The 22,647-nt window shown below is 40.3% G+C and overlaps 1 protein-coding gene across 4 annotated transcripts in view; it reads right to left on the reverse strand.

Moving 5' to 3' along the window:
* PRKAG2 (protein kinase AMP-activated non-catalytic subunit gamma 2) overlaps positions 1-22,647 on the reverse strand; it is a 186,969-nt gene that overhangs the window by 11,081 nt on the left and 153,241 nt on the right. For all 4 annotated transcript variants that reach the window (XM_068145964.1, XM_068145965.1, XM_068145966.1 and 1 more), the window contains 4 exons: positions 15,136-15,245; positions 4,645-4,726; positions 3,135-3,193; positions 217-262 (listed from right to left, as the gene is read on the reverse strand). In XM_068145964.1, the coding sequence (XP_068002065.1) occupies positions 217-262; positions 3,135-3,193; positions 4,645-4,726; positions 15,136-15,245 (297 nt within the window). The remainder of the gene's footprint in view (positions 1-216; positions 263-3,134; positions 3,194-4,644; positions 4,727-15,135; positions 15,246-22,647) is intronic.

Consider the following 22,647-nt stretch of genomic DNA (forward strand, 5'->3'; position numbering starts at 1 on the left):
GGCAAAGCAGTGCATAGCCCAGATCATTCTAGCCCACATCCTGTTTCTGACTAAAAGAAAGGCAGCAGGAGCTAACAGACAAGCTTTTGCTATTTCTGCTGTCATGAAAAATTACGTGGAGAGAGACAGGCTACATCTATGATTAATTTAAACATCCAGTACTACTAATGAAAAACATTACAACACACTGAACTATCAAGCAGTAAATATTCTTACCCCTCCAGGTTTCTATCTTGTGCTCCTCCAATTCATAAATCTGAACCTACAATGGGTAGATGAAAAGTTTAGCCTGAAGTATTAATTTTAAAACCAACCTCATTAACAGCTTGTGCATACCCAAGTAACTTCCTTACATTTCATTGCAGACAATTTAACAGAGTAAGAACAGTCTGGAATAACATTTCTTGGCAGTAACAAGAAGGGTGCAGTCTTGTTCCATTTAGAGAACCATACTGGACCTAACATTGCAAGGGACAGGAAGGATCTTTTACCTGCCTAGGTTTGTAGTCCCTTCTAGATTCCAAAGGCATCTCCTTAGTAATTTATCTCACCTAAAACAACTCATGGCAATTCTTCACCCAAACCAGTAGAAAGCTTATGTTCATAAAAAGCTTGTGTTCTGAATTTGATTTCTTAATGCTAACAGAGATAAATTTTACTGGTGCTTGATTACCAGTGAGCAAGAGCACTTGATTTAATGCTCAGCTCAGTCACAAGAACCAATATTGAATTTTCCTCCTCGCTCTCCCCAAGTTTAATCTTTTACTGACAGTAGATTCTTCAGATGTTTTCAGACACTGTACCTAAGCTATGCATGCCCTCAGCATCTCTCCTGTGCCAGCAATGCTGCTCATCTGACCTCTGCTCAGCTGCTCCAGGAGTCAAACAGGCAAAAAAAGAAAGTTACAATAACATTTTCAGCTTTCTGCTGGTTTAGCTTCCTTAACTGGCTCACACAAAGGACAGGCAAATGACACTAGACAAAGGATGTGGCAAGTCTGCAACTTTTGATGGCAGCTTATCAAATCAGATCAGCAACGGCAAAACACCCTCTGGAGTCCAATCTCTGAAGTCTAACAGAAAACAAAACCAAGAGAGACGGCAGCTATTTCACAAAGGTCTTTGCCAAGACTGTATAACCTCCCTGCAGCAGCTCCTTTCACATTGCTGATGGTTTTCTAGAAGTCCTTCAGATGTGATGCTACCCTTCTCTGAAGGTATCAAGCTGCAAGCCAGCCACTTGTAGCAGTAATTGCACTTGCTATAGCCTGGGCCAGAGGTGCCTATCAGCTCTTACACAGCTGTTCTCTGTCAGGCACCTCTGTGAACACTGCCAAAGCTGATGAGTTTTCAGGTGAACTGTAGAAGTCTCCACAAAACCCAGTACATTTATCTTTGAGCCCAAGGAGGCTACACTTCATGATTACTCTCCAGAATTAACATTCCCTTACAATCTTCAAAGGATGCAAAATTGATGTACTATAACTGGGCTACTCAAATACACCGTTTTTGGCTGACAAGATACCAACACAAGTAAGTAAAACAATTTCTTTGAAAGTTTGACAAAAGGCAGTTAAGACACCAGAGTGCAGTTCAGAAGATCTACTGAAGTGATCAGAAGAATAGGAGACCACTGTAAATGCTGTTGAGATGAGGCTAGATCTAGCTCTTGGGCCACATACAAGGGAGAAACTACCTGGGTGTTGCTCATCAATCATTTAAAGGTATTGTCTCGTACAAGAGCAGCAATATGCTTCCCACTGTACGTGTCATGATGCATTTAGAAAGAATGATTAAAATAATTGCATTTTCAGCATAATTTTACCTATGTTAACTGGAGTGCACCTTGATGGAACGTGATTTCAGTAATACATCAATCACTTAAGTCAAACCCTGTCACTTCAGCTATTCCTCCTTCCTGCTGTCACTTTAATCACAGCTACAGAATAGGATGTCAGGCAACGCAAACAGGACTGAAGCAGTCAGGCCTTAGGTACAATTACATGGAAGCACTGAGGTTGAGGGTCATGTAACCTTTACCAAGAAGGAAGAACACACTGACATCTGACAAGAATTTCACTATAAAAGTAAAAGCAGCTAACATGAGCTTTGTGAGAAGCCAGATACTTCAGATGCCTGCTTCATCCAACTGCTCTCGATTTTTCAGCTAGTAAATACAGTAGATGTTTTAATTGGCAGAGGGGGAATTGTGATTTGACAGGAACAAGAAAGGGATGTAAATGTACAGAATTCACCAGCTGACTGCCAATGGGAATTTGAAATTGCAGTTAATTGAAGTCAACACATCTCCCACTGATTGTGCAATTCAGCCATGGAACTGAAATATTTGCATATGTATAACTAGCTTAACTTGTTTACTCCAAGAAGAGAATAAACTTTTCATGCATCCAAGCCTCGTATGCTAGCATGGTGCAGAACTCCACACACTGCCTTCGATCCGGCTCTGTCATGGTTACGATACAGAGATGTTTACAGGAACACGTGAACCATGCACAGCTATGTACCAGACCTCCAAATACAATGAACTTCTGCATGTAATTTAAAGATGTTCTCCCCAAATGCTTTGTGGGGGGATATTTGCCATTTACATAGAGCAGATTGCTATTGAAATGTGTGCTTTGAAGCTGAAGCAACCTGAACACACATATACAGCAATTAATTATCAAATATTTTCCTTCACACTTCTTGTATCACATCTAGTTTTCAGTAAGTCTGTCAAGCCAGGCCCTTCATCCCCCATGCAGTATTCATTGCTTACAACACTAAGTGGAACCTTGTATCCAAAATGAAGGTTATCATTACAGTAAAGCACCACACAAAACGTAACAAATGGTAGCAGTCATGAAGAAAATTCCTCATGTTTACACATATATAACTGAAGCAGACAGATTATGTTACCTGCCAAGGCTCCTAGTACTTTCATGGCTAAAGCTGGGAACTGAACCCAGGTGTCCAGATACCATTCTGATACCTTGCTCACAAAGCCATCTTTTCATGGGAGTATACCTGTAACATGGCTAAGCTGCCACCTACTAATTTTAGTAACAACTATCATCAAGCCTTCAGCCTCTGTACTGTATGGCAAATGAAGTGTAGCTTAACATCGTACTTACCATTGGAGACTTATAGTATCTATGCAGTATGTTAATGAAATCTGTAATTGTTAACATTCCTGTAACAAGTGATACACAAAGAGAAGTTGTTCAGATGTACACTCAAAGAAAACAGCTAAGAGTTCTACATTTATGTTCACAATTCAATGAAGATTAAATCTGTGTAACATACCATTGGGCTAACCAAAAGTAGAATTCCAAACCAATGACTATTCCCTTTCGCACTGATACAATGCTGCAGCATAGCAGCAGATATCTGCAGGAATATGTCAAATTATAACCTGTGTGCTTCTGTTCTTTCAGTCTGACTCAAACAAAACCTTGAGTCCAGACCGCATCTATCCCCAAAAGCATGGAAAGAAAAGAGGGGGTTTAGAACATCCTTAAAGGCTGGAGGTCTATCCTTGCCTTTCATTTTCAAGTAAGGCACATTCTCATTACATACTTGCCAAGTCAGGCAGACACTCAGACTCAAATAAAGGAACAGTATAATCCATTTTCTTGAATACTACTAATTGAAGAACTTCATTCAATTATTTCCACAGTAATCCTCAAAGCCTGTGTTGAAATGTGTGTCTTTTCTTTTTGAAGGAGCTAGCACATCCATAATATAGGCATTTTAACCACTAAACTGTAGAATACAATATTTATGATTAATCTAGTTAACTGCAAACACTAATTTTGTTGAGCTTTCAAGTTCTACATTTCAGAAGACGTCATTGCTCCACTGTTTACTACTCTTACATCTAAACTGAAGAAAATAAGTAATGGGGAAGGGAAAAATTAATCTGGAAGTCAGCTTTGAATCACTACAGCTTAGTTATAGATAGAAAAAGAAATTAAATATAGAAGACAAACCATTCCTATGCTGTGCTACATGGAAACTGTTCTTCAACCCTTGGATTTGAAGTAGTTTAACAAATGCTTTATAAATTATCTATTGTTTATTTCCAAGAACCCCCAATCTACATTCCAGGTCACAGGCAGCACATTTTCATCTGCCACTATGACCCTAACTGCAACAAAGACCTAATTTGGGGCAATTATTGTTGTGACAATTAATTACATGACTTTTAAAAGCCATCTATAGATCTAAGGTTTTTCTCTCAATAAGGGACATTGGTTCTGGTATTTCAAGATTTCTCTGCACACCTCACTGAGAATGTGCAGAGGAAGACATGCTTTTGTCACATGGGTATATATTGTGACAGTTCATTTTATTTCCTATTTCCAGCTTTCCTTTTTTGTGACCATTACCTTCATTTTTAAATACACAGTGACAGGCACAAATTAGAGACCAAACTTCAGGAGGTGAGGACCTAGAAGAATCATGATTTACAAAGCACAGCGCCACTACGAAAGCTGACAACCTATCACTCCTCCTCATAAAAAGGAGAAACCCTCCTTGCCAGTCTGTCTCTAAGATGTGTTAGATGATGGCTAGCCCCTTCCAAAACAGTAAAGCACGCTGAAAATTCAAGTACTCCTGAATAATGTCAGAACTACTTACCTACAAAACTCTGTTTTTTACTCTCCCACAGTGGAGCTGCTCTCACACCATTTGCCACCAAGGCAAAAAAGGCTTTCTTTACCTGCAAAACAAATCAACAACTAATCCTTGCTCTTAGCTTTGCATACCAGACAACAAGAGAAAGGCTTCCCCCGATACTAGGGAAAAAAAGCAATTTCAACAAGTAAGTGGTATTCAAAATTGAACAAACACCAACCAAAAACCAAAACAAACCCCAAAAAATCACACACACCAAGTTAAAATCTTGAGCCTTTCACTTCTAAAATGGTTTAAAAACTTAGGAAAAAGCTTAACAAAACAAAAAATATCTGGTTGTGCCCTGTGAATATTCCAAGTGAAAGCCTCTGATGAAGTAAGGTGATAGAGCTGAAAAGGTGTGCTCACTAACCTCTTATGTCTGTTTGACAGTAACCATAAGGATTCTGTATCATGATTTGTGTGGGTGTAACAACTCTGTAATGAACATAATTATCACAAGTCTTCAGTTCACTGAGAGCTTAACATCTGGAGACAGTAGAAGGTGTCCCTGTCTCTGGCAGGGAGGTTGGAACTAGGTGGTCTTTAGGTCCTTTCCAAACCATGTCTTGTTTCCTCTACAGCTTTGAGGGTCGTGAGGGATTGTCTGGTTACTTTAAATATGACTAAGCAATGACCTCAAAGGATTAACTAGCCTATTCTGCTGCTAAAAACATGTAACCAAATACTTTCATTTTTAAACTAATCCTCCCTAAATTCTGAATCAGATGTCATAAGGGCCATTCTCAAAAGAAAGCAAAACCTTCCCTGCAAACATGTAGTAGACACACTCTACCACACCTCAAAATCCTGATCTCTTGGTGATACACCTGAGCACATCATTCATCCTGTCCTGACCATACTTCTAAATAGTCTTCACATGGAAAACACAATACAGAAGTGCCAGTTCTTGCCCAGGCCTTAACCTGGTCTGGCACAAAACTAGCACAAAGCCCATCAGTATCTTCACATCCATAAAATTAGTCCTTGGTCCAAACAGCACAGAAGTAGCAACTGCTTGACAATTGCAGTCTGAGCAGACCACGAGTACACAGTGGTATCTTAAGTGTCTACTTTCACATTAGGTACCAAGGAGCATCTCTGCACAGATTCAGCAATAAGAGGACTTCACAGTCAATGGAATCAGCATGCAAAAAAAGGAAGCAAACAAAAATGTAAGTAAAAAATCCAAGGAGACAAGTACATCTGCCAGTCTTAGCTAGAGCTCTTGGGAAAGTCTGCAGCGCCTTCCACGTGACAGCCAGTGCCATATGATGCTTGACAGAATCCATTTAGACTCAGCGTTACAGTGCAGCAATTTAAACTTCCAAATGTTAGTAAGACTTCTACTCTGCCCCAGAACACATGGTCTCTGCCCACACTTCAGTAGTTTGCAGTGAATGTTTCCAAGAGCTTTCCTACTGTACACGAAACTGCAGCCTTTCAGATTTGACTGATGAAAGCAATCTGTATTTCTTGCTTTCTCAATGCAGCTCGACCACTTTGCCTCTATGAGGGACAAATTTACCCTCTTGACCTTAGCAGATGACAGTTCTCAGAGCTGCCTCCTGACTTTAATGTTTCTGCTATATTATCAATGAACAGGCAGCAGGAATAATGATCTGCTTCACCATCACTAAACTGCATTAAAACTAATGCCTCCATACTGGGGAAAAAAATACCCAGGGTCACAAATAAGGCTGTAAGTGAGACACTACAGAGTATTTATCTAGAAAATGATTACACAGAAAGGTCCCAGAAGTATCTGGCCACATCACTGACACAAGGAGGAGTCAGGTAAATCCAACATGACCAAATCGACCACAGCAGCACACTGACTCACAAGGAAGACTTAAACCACAGAGAAACCCTCCAGGCAGAGACATGAAGTATTCCCACATAGTAGCATCACACTTAGAGTTCATGCAGCAAAATCTAACACAGGGAGCTATCTAGGGAGCAGACAGAAGATAGAAGTGAGATCAAACAGACTAACTCCACCATGAGGCAAGATAAGTTCTAACCATTCTACACCGAAAAAGCAAAAAGCACACTCAAACTACCTGAAACTGAGAGCCTTAGCTCTGCTCTCTCTCCATAATAGCTATTGCATGGATTGACTGTCACCCACAACTCATGTCCCAAGCCTTACAGAAGAGTAAGACATTCAAGCTGCATCAGAGCAAGAATGTAACATCCTATCTACTAAAGCCATGGGGAAAATAGCTTTCTTCCAGATCATTATCATACAACAGAACTGCTCAAGCAAGTTCACAAGCTCCGTAACTGTGATAACCTGGAAAAGAATCACGCTCACAGCAGAAAAGATATGGAGAGACAACTACTTCAGGCATCCTCCAAATTCTTGCTAACACTTCTTTCTCAGGTAGAGCAGCAGCAAAGACCACCACCGAGCACAATGCTCAAGTGGGCAAGATGGTAAAAAAGTGAGGTATTACTTCAGATTCAGAAGTAAGACTTCAAGACAGACAACTCCAAAGTTACACTAGGCAAGACACTAAGCTTGTAGCCAATCCAGAATGAAAAGTCTCAACGTATCAGTTCTTGTCACAATAGTTTATGTGCAAGTTACTTGGCTCCCAAAATCTCAGGAACCTCCAGTTAGATGCCATCTTGTCCAGCTTCAAAAGGCAGATTTTGGAAAAAGCTCTGGGTTGCTGAACAGATACTGAGATAGCTCTGACTTAAAGCCTTCATAAAAGACAGTAAGTTCAGCTTAGGTACTACAACCTAAAACATCTGGTGTAAAACATCACCAAAATCTGGTAAAAAAAATACCTAAAACTCACCCCTCTGGCCATGCTCCTAGGCCAGAGCTTAACTGATATTCCTACTGTATTCTTCAGTTTTATAACAAAGAGTCTCAAAATAAACCTTCAAACTAAAACAATGTCATAGTTTCTTAATGTTAACACTTGTCTCTTGTTTAAAGTAATTTCAAAGCGAAAAAACCCACTTCATTCTGATTTGCTACAACTGCTTGCAAGCACAAACACACACTCATCCACTCATGCTTTCCTTTAGTTTCTGAGGCTTACCAATTTCAGTTGCCCAAAGTACTGCTTGGTGGCCAGCCAAAGCACTGGGGTGTGGAGCTGGGCATCCATCCAGCACATTTAGATGTTTCAGTGATGTTCACATAAAATACCCACAAGAGCCTTCCTTTCAAATTATACATCGTCTGTAGCCTTTGAAGATCTCCACTATGTCCCAATCTTTGGGCCTCCAACAGCGTTTTTAATTCTTGACCCCACCAGCAATGCTCTCTGATCTCAAATGTTGGGCTGGCCTGACCTTCACAAAACCATTGTTTGTCAGCCAGATCCCATAGATTGTTGCTGTTCAACATGTACAAACATCCTTTACACAAAGCACTTTTGTTCTTATTAACCATGTAGTGGTCCTAACACGCACAGTGAGCCACTAAAAGTGGGGTTTATCTGCCCAAATGTAGAGGTTACTGACACATAGGCTGACCTTGCATATTCACTGCACCTCTTCATAGCCAGCAAGGCTAAGAGTCATTCCTGTGGCATTATTTACCAGCTTTAGACAGAGGTTAAGTTGTATACCACAGATGTCATGTCCCCCCCTCAGTGACTAGAAGATACCTAGACATTTACAGTTAGATGAGGAATCCCACTTTATGTGACTACTTGCCTTCAATGTTCTGCACCTGAAGTAGAAGGGTCTCATTATGGCAAAGGAGCACAACTGAAATCCTGCATGCATCAGTTACTACAATAAGCAGAACAGGAGCAAGCTTTTCTTAGTACAGAAACTCATAACAGGTCTGTAAAGTCTCCCCTGCTACTCCCTCATGCCACTAGGATTTCAGGTAGTGCCACTTCTGTATCAGGGGCTGTAAGGCAGATCTCACACAAGGAATTCATCACCAGTTTTGTGTAGTAGTTTGACAACACAGCCAATGAAAAGGCAAAACACGGCATCTGAGTCACATTAACAGGGCAAAGTAGGATACAAACCCACTCTCAGGTCTAGTAAATTGCAATCTTTTCTTCTCTGAAAAATACTTCTCAGCAGTGGCTGGAGGTGCCCAGACTGTCTTTTTCCCCAAACCCACAATCCTAAGTCGAGTACACAACTTCACCACAGAAAGCTCTTGGGGCAACCCTCTTCTTCCACAATACCAGCATTATCTTCAAAGGACTTACTGCTATGGCCTGAAAACTTTTGTGAACTAAACTGGAATCAAGGACTCCAGCATTCATCCCCAGATCCCACCATCAGCACCCTGACAATACAAACTAAATATGCTCCAAACACATCAGGCACTTTCACTTTGAAATGATTCACAGCCAGATGGCAACGACATTTAAACACCTTCAGCAGAGAAGGTAATTCTTCCCTAATAAGATCTGAAGCAAGGAAGTGGGACAATTTCCCAGAGAATCTCCAACATCAGCTTTCCAAGCAGTAAGCCTTGTAGGCAAAGCCACTGGAAACAGCCACACTGGGAAGGGTATAGAAATTCTTTCACAGATTAAGATCTTACCAGAAAAAAATGGAGGGGGAGCGGGGAGGGAGGGCAGGGAAGGCAAGAAGCCACGCACAAATACCTCACCTACACTCTGTGCAGACCAAGAAGTTTCTGCTTAGTTGGTATAATGAATTCATATTACCTTCCTCCAAGATCCAGTGATGAATGCTTACCATTGGTTTTGAGAGCTGCAGGAATTAAGCTCCTATGCTTGTTGTGCACAAGCAACAGGAGCACTCTGAAAAAGCACAAGGGTCTTCCCATATTACACTACTGACTCCAGCCTGATCTCAATCAAGGGAGCTTTCATGTGGCCTGATCAAATGCCTCAGCCCACACACCAGTCAGAAGCTAAATTATATTATTCCCTTACAGTTCTGTGAGACAAGCAAGGAGGGGTGCTCCCACTCCTCCAAAATGCAGACAGTACTAGTTAAAAATTTAGCAGCTTTGACTAGGAAAAACCTCAAAGCCAATTAAACAACAGACAGTCAATCCTTTTGTAAAGCTGTAAGGTCTCTGTTGTGACACAAGACCAAGAGTCAGCTGTATATTTCTGGAAGCAAAAGATTCTAGAGCATTCTTCCTGGGAGCCTGGTCTATCTCATTACCTTGGAGAGAGGCAACACCCCAGGTCAAGAATGACCTGGAGGAAAATGAGAACAATAAAGCCATTTACTGAATAGAATCAGCACAAGGAAGAGAAGGGAAAAAATCCTCTTTCATTCTTCTAGTGTGGAATCCATCACATGCTTTGGGGAAGTTATATTTACTTTCAGCTTATCAAACCACCAAAAAAGTGAAAATTGTTCCAAATGTTTTTTTTCTGGTTATTTTTGAGAAATGTATTTGAGCTCTTGCCAGTGCATGACAGTTCCTGACAAAAGCTTACCTTAGTGATAACAACATCTGGCCCATTACCAATTTAGATCATTTCATTAAACAGAAATGTTTAAAAACCAAAATCAATCTAACCTTCCAGTCACTTCATTGTCCAAGGTTTCCTCATGATATAAATGAGAGTGTTTAGGATCTTACACACTTATTTTAGAATAAACCAGGTTGGAAGAGACCTTCGAGATCACCACATCCAACCTATCATCCAACACCACCCAACCAACTAACCCATGCAACCAAGCACCCCATCAAGTCTCCTCCTGAACACCTCCAGTGATGGTGACTCCACCACCTCCTTGGGCAGCCCATTCCAATGAGCAATCACTCTCTCTGTGTAAAACTTCCTCCTGACCTCCAGCCTAAACCTCCCCTGGTGCAGCCTGAGACTGTGTCCTCTTGTTCTGGTGCTGGCTGCCTGGGAGATTTCCACATAAACTGGATTTTTATTAGTTTATGAAGAAGTGCTGGGCAACTACTTTAAGAACAGTTTCAAAGTCATGGTGGGTAAAGGCTATGTATGTAGCTGCATAGTACATACCATTTTTAACAGCTTAGAATTTAGCCAAAGGTAAGGCAGAGCTTTTCTCCCCCTAAGAGCTTGCACTAACGTCACAAAACACAGCCACTGTTTGTTCATTTGTTCGACATGGAGCAGGAAGTCCCTGTCCTATACTTACCTTTTACATTCCTCTTGAAGAGTTAATTGCTCTGCACTCCAAATTAAGCTCACCTTTATGTAGGCTGGGCAAAGTCAAAACAAATTAACAAATTTGTTTGAAGGTCAGACAAAAATCTGGCCCTAAGTAAGCTTACAGACAGAGTTAAGCTTCAAAGACTGCTATGGAGATAGCTAAGGGCCATTTCCTTTAAAAATTCAAATCAAGTTCAGGATGGAGGGAAAATGCACTGGCCTCTAAAGACAACATCAAAGTCAAACATATGCAGTAACATGGAAAAATGTGAAATTATATTAACAGATGTTAGACAAAAGTATCCAACTGATGGAACATGAACACAGTGCTGTGTTTTGTTGACATTTGAATTCAACACTGTGATTACTATAATTCCTGTTTCCATCAAAGCATAAATAGCAGTTTCAAAGGAACAGCTCATTTGGTGGTGTCACTGTATGTATCTCACACAAGTCAAAACCAACAATCAGAAAGTAAAGGCAGATCTGGATGCCAACTTATATCCTCAGACCACTGCCACATCAAATGCATTACCACCTGCAGAGTACTCAAATACTGTGCTGAAGACAAAATGGTAGCCAGTGAATCTGCATTCAGCTCAGTGTTTTCCTGGAGTCTGTCATAAAGATAATCCAGATCGAGTGATCAAGTTAATAATTAAAATAGTTATGAGCAAGCAACTGCTCAGTCACAGAGTAGCTCTTCAGGGGACAGCCCTCCTAACCCCCTCAAAGGGGCTGCAAAGCGTTTGTTCTCCTATTGTTTGTGTCTTGGGAGATGTGCAAGAGAGGAGACAGACACTTAATCCACTGCAAGCTGCACACTGTTGTAACTTGCCCAGTTTCCCCATCAGCCAGAGAGGGAGAGCTCATAACATCCAATTATCTCCTGACTCCCTTCCTGGTCAGATAAGATGTTAAGAAGTTTCTTCCATCTGCGTCAAGCAAAGATAGCATCTTCTCTGGGAAAAAGGCTGCAGCTTGTTATGGACAAGAAGCATTCTTGGGTCACAGGCAGGGGAAAGCCACAGCACTGGAGTTAAATATAATTCTATAAATATTTATGAGCAGCAAATACAGGCTACATCTGTATTAGTCAGCTAAAAGGCTGAAAAAACATTCCACTGTCAGTCTAAATCAGGAGCCCTGTGCCAGCCAGCACTCTTCCAGGCAATGAGTGCCACTGCTCAGGGTACAGTACAGGCTAGGGACTGTTTCAGGTAGGCAGGCTAGATGCAGATATTGGTTGGGGGGAAATAAGCAAAGCTATATTAAGGCAAACTGAGCTGTGCCAGTTGGCCTCGGGCAGGTAAACAGACCTTGGCTCGGTACATAGATGTTGCTCAAGCCTGTGCCAAGTGGCACATTCTCCAGCTGAAGCACAGAACAGTTCTCCCTTACCATATGATCTGATGCCTAACAGAACACATGAGATATACCACTGCTCTCACAACAGCCAAGTGCAGGTGCTGGGTGCACAGGTATTCTGGCCACTCAAGACCAGCCTGGTGTGCTAGCATCAGGAGCAGCAAGATGCTTGGTAGTTGCTGGCATTCAGAGGCCCCCCGTGCCTTCTGACTGACAACCAAGCAAGACTGAAGAGATTGTCAGCCTATTCCTGCTCTTTCTTAGATACTATTTCTGCTGTTTCAGGCCTTCTGTGTGTTCCCATTGTAATGGCACCTTACCACCTGCTCTCTTATTCAGGGTTAAAACAAGATCCTTTACAAATCTTTACACTATATTTGCTAAAGACATTGAGACTAAGCACCTATGAATAGGTGTTACCTCAGCAGTATGACTTGTGCCACATTATAAATTAACATCTCCAGTTTTCAAAAAGCTACACAACAGTTTCAGAATACTTTCTACCGTTTCTCCTAAGTAATGTTCAAGGGTAGAAGCATGTGATGTGCTGTAATTGCTGGCCAGCAGAGGGAGACGGGATACTGTCATCAAACAAAAATCTAACATCAGAATCTTGCAAAGATGCCATTAGAACCCAGGATCATTTTATCTTCCTCCACAGATTGCTACTAGCTTCTACTGAGGCAAAAAGTGAATCCTTAATTATCCTGCTTTGGCTCTGCCATTATTAATAAACTGAATTCAAATCTTAACAGAACTTCAAGGCTTTTGGTTTGGTTTGTTTTAAATTGATTAAATATTGATTTTGGTATGGGTGAAACAGATCCAGGGAAGACAATGCATGCAAAACCCTCAGTCTGAGAGGACTGCTGGACACAATGTTTCACAAGGCTCCATGATATTGATGCAAAGTCCCAAAGTACTGGGAAAATCAGACTTTCAATTCCAGCTGGTCACTGACAACTAAGAACTCAACAGGTTGTGGGCCTTGCCGACAAGCTGCACGTACCAACTCCCTACAGATTCTCGCATAGCGTGAGAACTAATAGCTCTTGAAACTAAAAGGAAGCCAATAGTCTTTAAGAAGAAATGAAAGTGTCAGCAAACACTATCGTCCCAAATTTGACCTTTCAGGTCAAAGTAGTCTGAATTTTTCAGTCCAGAGTTGACTGTCATTCTCTCTTTGGGACAGAAGAAAAACTGCAGAACTTTACCACTCTGAGGTGATGAAAAAGTCAGTACCATCAACCTCCCGAAGAAGCAAGGTTCTGAGAGACAGAGAAAGAAATCTCTGAAAAGGAATGTAGAAATAAAGTGCTCATTAGTATTCTATCTCAGTGTAACAGATACTCTTCATTAGACTTCATAATGCTTGCACAACTGGAGTCCATGCAACTGGTGAAACAGGAGAGCAGATGGAGCTGAAAGACTACATCAAAACACTCAAGAAGTGTTTGCTACCAAGAAAAGCAAATGTGAACATTTCAATTCTGTAAGACCGATGTCTGAACCTGAAAGCTCTTCCTCTAAGACTACAGGCTAGTTTTTCCTCTCTCTCATCATAGATGTGGGCTATTTTCACTACAAAATCCAGTGTCCAGTAAAACACATGGAAGAACTCTAGGGAAATAAAAGTGACTGTTCCATTGATACCAATGCACTTAAAGTTTCTAGTAGAAGACTGGCCCTCTGGGTAAAGGAGGAAATAATTTGACCTAGGACACTGCTACAGACTGCCCTGCTTTCTTGGCTACCAGATAAGTTAGCAGCAGGAGATCCTTTGGCACACAGGTAGAATCCTAACAGCAGCTTTGCTCAAGTTTTAATGTAATACCAGTACCGGATTAAATACTTACCTTTGAGGACTCTGCCAAGGTATCAGAGGCAACACATTGAGGCCTCAGTGTGCTTAGAGTCTAAATAGTTAAGAGATGAAGGAAACTCCTTCACTTGCAAGATGCCTGGATAATGGAAAAAAGTCCAGAGCTGAAGTTACAAAGGTGCTTTTTTGTACTGAGCAGTAACTGAAGCTCCAGCGCTTTTAGCCATGCTGCAGAACTCAAGGTTGCTGTTTAGCACTGTAGGTGTGCAGTGCTCTTGCCTTGTGCAATGTAGGCTCTCTACCTTTTAGATGACAGCACTTGATCTAGCACTATACACAACTGTCTGATATGCAAGGTGGTTTTCTGAACATCTTGGGACTAAGTATCTATTACATGGTTGCCTCTAACTGGTAACTTGACATCTAATTGAGCAGTACATTCCAGACCAAGATTACCTAATGGGCTTAGGTAAGCCAGAATTTAGAGCATCTTCAAAGGGAAAACCACTGAAACAAATGAAAACCAAAGCACACCAAAAACACCCATTGCAAAATCAGGAAACAAAGAAAGCCACAGCTTTCCACCACACTGCAGAACAGATTAGTCTGTTTCTATAGCAGGCTGCTAATGCCTACTTTTGGCAAAAACTCATCAGACAAAGCCAAGAATCTAGCAGGTAATTTACTGATTAAAAGCAAAATAAGAAAAACAAAAATTTTCTGGAGAATGTAACAATTTTCATAATTAAGCCATTCATTTCAGTCCTAAATTGTCTCAGCAATTAAACAGGCACAGGCTCCAAACACCTGGATACTCTTTAGCTACTGCACAGGATCTTTACTTAAAATATCTTTATGGAAATTCTGACAGCCACAGAGAAGCCAATGTAAGTTTGGGCTCATCTGAAAGATTTTTAGATAGCAATTCCAGCTGCAAAGCAAATGACATCCCCTTTCTGTTCTTGGAAATCATCTTCCAGCTCCTCTAGTTTAACATGAGCAATACAGCTGAAACAATATAGAGATTGGTACAGTCAAAGTGAAGCTTTGTGGGAGAATGTCTCTTCAATAGATCAAGTCTCATTTAAACACTCAGGAAATATCTTTTTTGATAAGGAACTGCAAGCAAAGGCAGACTGAAAGGAGAATACTCACTTGTAGCGTAGTGTCGAAAACAACAAGCTTAGAGCTTGTTGGAACAATGTCATAACACTTGTGTGACCTCATGAATCGCACATAAATGTCACTTTCCGATTCTTCAAGTGCTGCAAGTAAAAACATTATGATGTTTTATTTAAGTAACCTTAAAAAAGTAAGAAACATGCCAAATCAACTGAACACCACTGTAGAAGGAAACCCTAAAGCCAAACACAAATCCACACTTTCAGATCTGGACATCCAGTTGGTCTTGCACTTTGCATTCTAGACTCAACTGTCCTTTCCAATTAAGTAGAACAAAACCAAAATGAATTGTTCTTCTTTGACAAGAAAGGACTTCCAGACCAGAAAGCTGTATTTAAACAATCTTGGTTTTTTAACAGCAAGCTATTGGAATACATAAAACAACCTCCAGTTATGTACTGAGGAAGCCAGCTTGAAACTTTAGCAGTGTCAGGCTTGACTAACTCAAACTCCTTAAATGAACATTTCTCCAATGTCATCTCTGTCCAGTCCACTTTCCACAAAGTACTTTTGTGTTTCTGAACAGGCAGCAAGCAAGTTGTGATCAGTTTCATTCTCTTCAGGCTGGGAAACTGTGGAACTTCAAAAGAGTTTTCTTAGAGCAGCAGGAGCTAGGCACTCCCAGCATCCAACGCTGGACTCTTGAGCTCGGCTACCATTAGCATAACCATCTGTCCTCAGCTAGTTCAGATGGTGAATAAAAATGAAATGGGAATCAGAAATGTACTTTTGTGATACTCTCACCAAATAAAACAAAACCTGAACCTAGTTACTAGAAAAGACCCAAACATTTTCTTCTCAGTTACTGCACGCATACACATCTGTATTTGAGGTTACTCCAGGCGACACTCCTAGCTTACAAAAGTCAAGTCATACACTGAATCTCACATTTCAGATGCTAGAGAATTAAAATGTTACAGACAAACTATATTTTTCACCCCAGTGTTTACTACAGAACTGATCCAACAGCAACACATGAGGTGAAGTTTATTAATACACCGATAAACTATTAAAAGATGTGTTAAACCAGCAAAAAGACTCCCCATTATTCTCTCTTAAATCCTTCAATCAAGCAAATCAAGTCTTTTGTTAACACAGAAATAAAAATCCAACTTAGACATATCAGTGAAAAGAAGAATCAGAGGCTTGTTCAACACACATCTGGCTTCAGCTGCAATTCAAAAGACGTATTTTTAACATCCCTAGCCAACACTCCTTGGTCAGCAAAGACAGAATAAATCCACTTTTGGAAGGGCCAGGTCTAAATATGTGCTACACAGCAGCATAATCAGCAGCACAGGGTAGTGGCAGGAGCCACTAACCCCTTTGCATCGGCTGTACAATTCCATTCTCTCCCTCACACTGCAAAACTGTTCCACAAGTTGGCTGGAAACGATGAATTTGTCCCAGGTTATTGGCTTCATAATAGTGCTGGGTTTCAATACACTCAGCTCTCATACCCAGCTATGTGGCAAGCAGATTATCCTTGCCCTTTTCTTACACTAGAAGCTATATACTACAAGGACACCATCCTTCCCATGGCAGCTAGCCATTAGACCAGCTTAGCTATGTCAAATGGTGCCAGGAGACACCAGGGTGAGTAATCAGCCTGAGTTACCCTCTCTCCCTGCTGTTACAGATAACCCTTGGCAGAGCATACAACAGGTATGCTCATTGATCTTGTAAATTGTTCTTCTGCCTGCATTTTTATCTGAAAGTTGTCACCAAAGGTGGCTATAAAGTTTCTGTTCAGCTCCAGTCTGAGCTTACTGAATGAGTTTCTTACTGTCCTTGATAACCTCCCCACAACTTTCACAATGCACATTTACAAAACACCTCTAATAGACTTGAAGGAACATCCATAATGGATATAGACAAACCCATTCCAAGAGCAACAGAGATACTAAATAGTAAGAACAAACTATTCTTCAGATGTCTCTACAAGCTCACCAAGTCCCCAAAACATGATGTAAGGCAAGTGAAGACATCTGAATCAAGAACAGTGTTCCAGAAACAGAATTTTCAAGTGAGAATTTATCATCATTCCTTGGCTAAGGGAAGAGATTCTGAAAAGGAGTCCAGTACTACAGCGTGGACAATATGCTGCTGCAATCAGAAGCAGTTTTACTTCAATCTACCCCTATAAAAGACAACTAATTTGTTAGATTTTTAGATAGCTTTGAGTGATAGACAATAAAATGTACATTGTATGCCCTGTGAAAAGCTGGGGAACTGAGAAAACTGGGAGAGAACCAGAAGCCACAGTTTTGTCACAGAATAATGCAAGAGGACATGACTTTCTCAGTCTGCTAAAGAGCCAAGAATGCTGAAAGCAGCAGACAAGAAACAGACACCAAAAGCTAGCTCACTATGAGACTTGGTAGGAGAATACTACTAACATAGTTTAAGAAGGGCAAGCACAGAAAAAAAGTGATGTTTTGCCATATAATCTGATTTCTGTTTATTCAAGATGAAACTTCTCAGAAAAACAACAAAGATACTCCATCAAATACCCACCCATGTAACCCACCACAAGATCAGAACTGAGCAGTAAAAACAAAAATTGGGAAAAGTGGGAAGAGATGGCTATGAAGATGCCTACTGTGACTGTAGGAGATAAATCATCATCAAGTTTTTAGGACATGCTTGGCACATCTTTGTTGGCTAGATGCCAACCAAGGCTTCCAATTCAGAAGGAAAAAACCCAACCAAACAGGTTTAAAGTTAAATACACAGACATTAATATGGTGACAGTGATAAGAGCTGACTGTTCCATCACAATCTGAAAGGGTTTCAAATGCAAGGAACCAAAAAGAGGGTACAGTGGTGGATAAGAGATTCATTGGGTTTTTTTCCCCCCCTAAAATCTGCAAAGAGGTTTAAAATATCCTGGCAGACCACACATGAAAAAGTTATATGGTGGTATTATTCATGCATCCACAGGCTATGTGATACAGATACTGCAAATTGAACATTTCCCACCCCATCTAAAGGAATGCATAGGCTGGCAGCTAACGAAGGATCACAGCAAGTTTACAGATGTAAGATACTCTGATACAAATAGATGATAGGAAGTGTATCTAGAGATCGGTATCACAAGATTCTTCAGTGATCCAGGATTAATGGCATTGCATATTACAGCATGAATACATGATGTTACAGGAAGAATAGCATTTTTGAGAAATTAACTTTTCTGGGTTTGAGGCTAAAATACATCCACTTCCTCAAACCTCAGTAGCAGCTAGGACTTGTAAGAGAGAACTAATACAATCAGTTGTCTGCAACAAGAAAAGATTTAGATTGTGTTTCAATCTTTGTATTTATAGCACACTTCAAAATTCTGCAGTTAATTTTGTTTCTTATTTCTGAAGTGAAACAGGCTGAGAAGTTAGCACTTGTTTTTTACTGTAGCTCTCCACTGGCAGTGTGGACAAGCAGATAATTATGTGAGATTTGAAGCAAACAAAAAGAGAGACGAGTAGCATAAGAAACTCCACATTCCAAACTTAATCATAGTAACGCTGAAGTTTCTTGTTCAGGCAGGCACATAAACTTACATGTTTACAAGCAAGAACTGCCTTGTTTAGTGACTAAGTGGTAAACAGTATCAGAGGTCCAACTGAATACCTCTGAATCAGCTCACTATCACTTAATCAACTTTTGGTCAAAGTTGAAAGATTGGTACTTTGAGGAAAGTTACATCACTGTGGGTTTATGAGTCAAGGCAGCAACTTCAGCCTGCAATCTAATAATGCTTCTAAGATTTCCACCACAAGAAAGACTAAGCTGACCTGAAGAATTTTCTAAAACGTGTTCAAGACCTTCCTTGACAACAAGCACTATGATTTTTCCCTAAATATCCCAAACAAAGACCTAATTTAAGCTGCTGCCTGTCTGGAATGCAGACATGCTCCTCAAGATCGCAAGATAGCAGTCACAAAATACAAGAAACTAAAAATGGAATTAAGCCTCCAAATACTAGTAGAGTTGAATCCAGTGAAACTGCAAGGTATGTGATTAATGAAAGAATAAACCAGCCTGTGTCCTTGACATCTGTACTGGAATATTGATAAACAATTGGAATTTTTGTTATTTCTTTAGAGCAAGCCTTAAGTCCTACCACAAACAGTCTGCACATGCTTTAGAAAGAGACAGACACTTAAGGGTTTTAGGAGTTTGTGCAAGACCAACCCTAAACAATCAGCTTAACCAAGCCATTATTCACAAGACAAGCATTTTCAAAAGGAGTACACTGCAAGTTTGCAAACCACAGTTGTATCCTTACTGAATGGGGCAAAAAAATATGTTCTTTAGGAGATCTTCCACTGAAGACTAAACCTGAACTTAGAGCACCATTTATCTAATGCTTCAAGAAAGAATAAACATTTAGGCTTAAGTCTTAAGGACTTTGGACTATGTTTGCTGAAGAAACAGTTCAGTCAGGTCTAATAAACTGTTACTCTCAAATCCTGAGATGTCTGAACTTGAGGCTTTTAATAATTTAGTGTTTACATTTTCATTTCTCTCTAGTCTGCCCTTACACATTTCTTCTCTCCCTATGCATGCCACCATTTTTCAAATAGCCATTACTGCCATTCTTATTAGAATTGTCAAGTCTGTATGCACACTTCAACAGATTACAAGGTTTTCTGTTTCAAAATATCACTTAGGAGACTGACCTAATGACAGGTGTAGCTTGAAGGTATATGGAGAAAGAATTAGCAGTTTCCCAATTCACAGAGGTGAGACCCAACACATATTCAATACAGCACATTTAGATAGTTTTCTGGAACCTAGTTTAGAAGTTCTGTTGATCTGTTCTCTATAACACAGATAAACTGAAACCTCACCCAAAGCTGATCTTCCTCTGAACTCATATGATGTCTATACAGAGTAATAATGAGGTAGGTTTGGTTGGTTTTGGGGGGTTTCTTTTTTTTTCCCTTTCTCTTTTACTCTTTTCAAAAATAGCAGGGAGGTTCAAGCAAGACTGTGTCAAGAGAGATAGATGGAACTGCTTATGTAGAGCAAAGCATTCGCCTTCTGCACTACAGCATTTAGCCTTCTATTAAGGGTAACCACACAAGCCCTTGCACTGAGTGATCCCACTCCATCCTGAAGTGATTCAAAGAATTAGAAAGTCTATCCTACAAACTTCACTCCTAATACTATTTCAAACCTTATACAGGAAGAGCTTATATCCATTTGTTCCTCTGCCAATGTTGTTCTTCAGTTAATTTTCCTCTTTGGTGTTTACCACCTGCCCAGCCCCTACAGGATGTTTTCACACATGCAGTGTTATCACACTCCTTCTTGCCTTTCCTTTTACTAAGCCAAGTGAGCAAAACTTTTTAATTTCTGCCTTTAAAGCAAGTTCTATAATCCTGGTCTCAAGAATGGCCTTTTTCTATACCTATCCCACTTTGCTCCCTTCTCCACCACCTCAGATATTCTCCTCCCCTGTCTCTGCATCAGTAGAAATTGTAACTAAGCAGCAAAAAAAAGAATACTGGAGTGTAAGGGAGTAGTATGAAAAAAGGAAGTCTGATTCTGTTTCTTAAAATGCCCAGTGTCAGCACTAAATATTCAGTCATAATACACAGAGAACAACAAAATAAATATTGTAAAAAAGAACAACCAAACCCCAAACCAACAACAACCAACCACACCAAAAAAAAAAATCGCCAAGCCCCACAACTTTAAAGAGTTAAAAAAATTTACATTACAAATCAACCTACTTGTCTACAGCATATGAAACCAGCTTTTAGACAACACACAGGAGTGCCATTTAACTTCTGCTGGAGTCAAAACTGGCAAATTCAAACTGCTTTACAGGAAACAGCAAAATCCATGTACAATTCAGCAAAGGAGGAAAGAACCTAAATCCAAGTTAGATTTATTCAAACTGAATTTGAAAACCACCTTGAAGATATGCAGATCCCATTCAAGGATTCAAGGTTATTTAAGGTTTCCAAAGCTCCGACTAGATGCCAGGCTGGACAACTAAAAGTCAAATTCAACTTTGCTCTAACTTATTATGCTTACATTCATATTAAACTTCTTTGGCTAGATACTAATCCTAGTCATTGGTGCAACTCTTCCACAGACGACTGCTCTCCTAAGCTCCCACCTTTTCCTTTTGTCAGTCTTCTCTACTTGAAGAGCAGCAGTAATGCCTACCACAACAGGCACTCTCAAGTATGGAGAGGTACACTGTGTTACAAGAAGCAAGAAATGTTATGACAAACAGTACCGTCAACTCCTGTAACTCTGTTGACATGCTGCACTCCTTAGGATGTTTCAGACTTACCTACTCTCCCCAAACCCAATAAATGCAAGTATAGTTTAAAGTTCCAGAAGTCAAAATAATAAAGTAACTGACAAGAGCTTAAGTGCTATCCAAAGAGCAAGATGATGTAAGAGACCTGACTTAAAGACAGGCTCCACAGACACAGCATGAACATCCACCCTCAGGTTATCAACATCACAGTGAGCATTACATGGAGTCCTATCTTAAAGGACAGTTACATCTGTTGTAGATGATTAGTAAGCAGAACTACATCTTATGATTGTTTAGCAACAGTTAGATTAAGCCAACTCATGCAAATGCTCTGCTATCATAATTGTCACATTGGCATTACTTCAATTTAAACCAAGTCACCTTCATTTAGAACTCAGTCATGCCCCAAGGCATTGTTTTCCAAGAGCACCAAGTTGCTCATGACAGCCAAATTTAACAGCCAAGGTTACCAAACTACCAAGACAATAATGCTGTTTCATCCGTACTCCTTCCTGCACATGCAAGACATTGGAAAGCTCTATCACAACACTGCAGAACCACCACCTAGGTAGTTCGAGGAAAGGACTCTCTCTAGTCACTCTACTCAATCCTGGTAATGCTCAAAGCAGTCACAGGCAAGTAACATCATCTTGTAGTCATTTGTAAGGCAACACTGATACTGTCACATCTTCCACGTCTAGCATTACTCAAGCATGCCATACTCTAAATTCAATAGCTGTAAATCAAGCAGTTCTCAGGAGACCTGGAATTAGATAGGATATTGTCCAAACTTTTCAACTTTTTATCAAGCAATTGTTTACCAACAGGACAGCCCACTATCAAACCAAACAGCTTTTGGATCAAGGAAGGTCTGCATGGAAGTTATTAGCAGAGATGACATTGTCCCTCATCTGATATCAATGAAAGTGGTAGCACGAGCAAGACTGTCTAGTCAAAGTTATTGTCCAACAGTATTTCAAACTGGCCACCAGATACTATCCTGTATACATACACATGACTAGTCAAGCCTTTCAAGAGTAGAAGACTAGGTTGTTTAAATACTCTTCACAGATAGCCATTTTTGGCCAGCAGCTTTCTCGTGGAAGAGTGTTTGCAAATCAAGCAGGTACAAAATGACTTGGACACGTGCAAGACCAGCACCAGGGAAAGATGAATGTGTGGGTTGCAGGAAAAGTCTTCATGTA

The sequence above is a fragment of the Melanerpes formicivorus genome, unplaced genomic scaffold (assembly GCF_026170545.1).
Source record: "Melanerpes formicivorus ecotype bairdi unplaced genomic scaffold, bMelFor1.0.p_v2 SCAF_13, whole genome shotgun sequence".
Taxonomy (NCBI): Eukaryota; Metazoa; Chordata; class Aves; order Piciformes; family Picidae; genus Melanerpes; species Melanerpes formicivorus.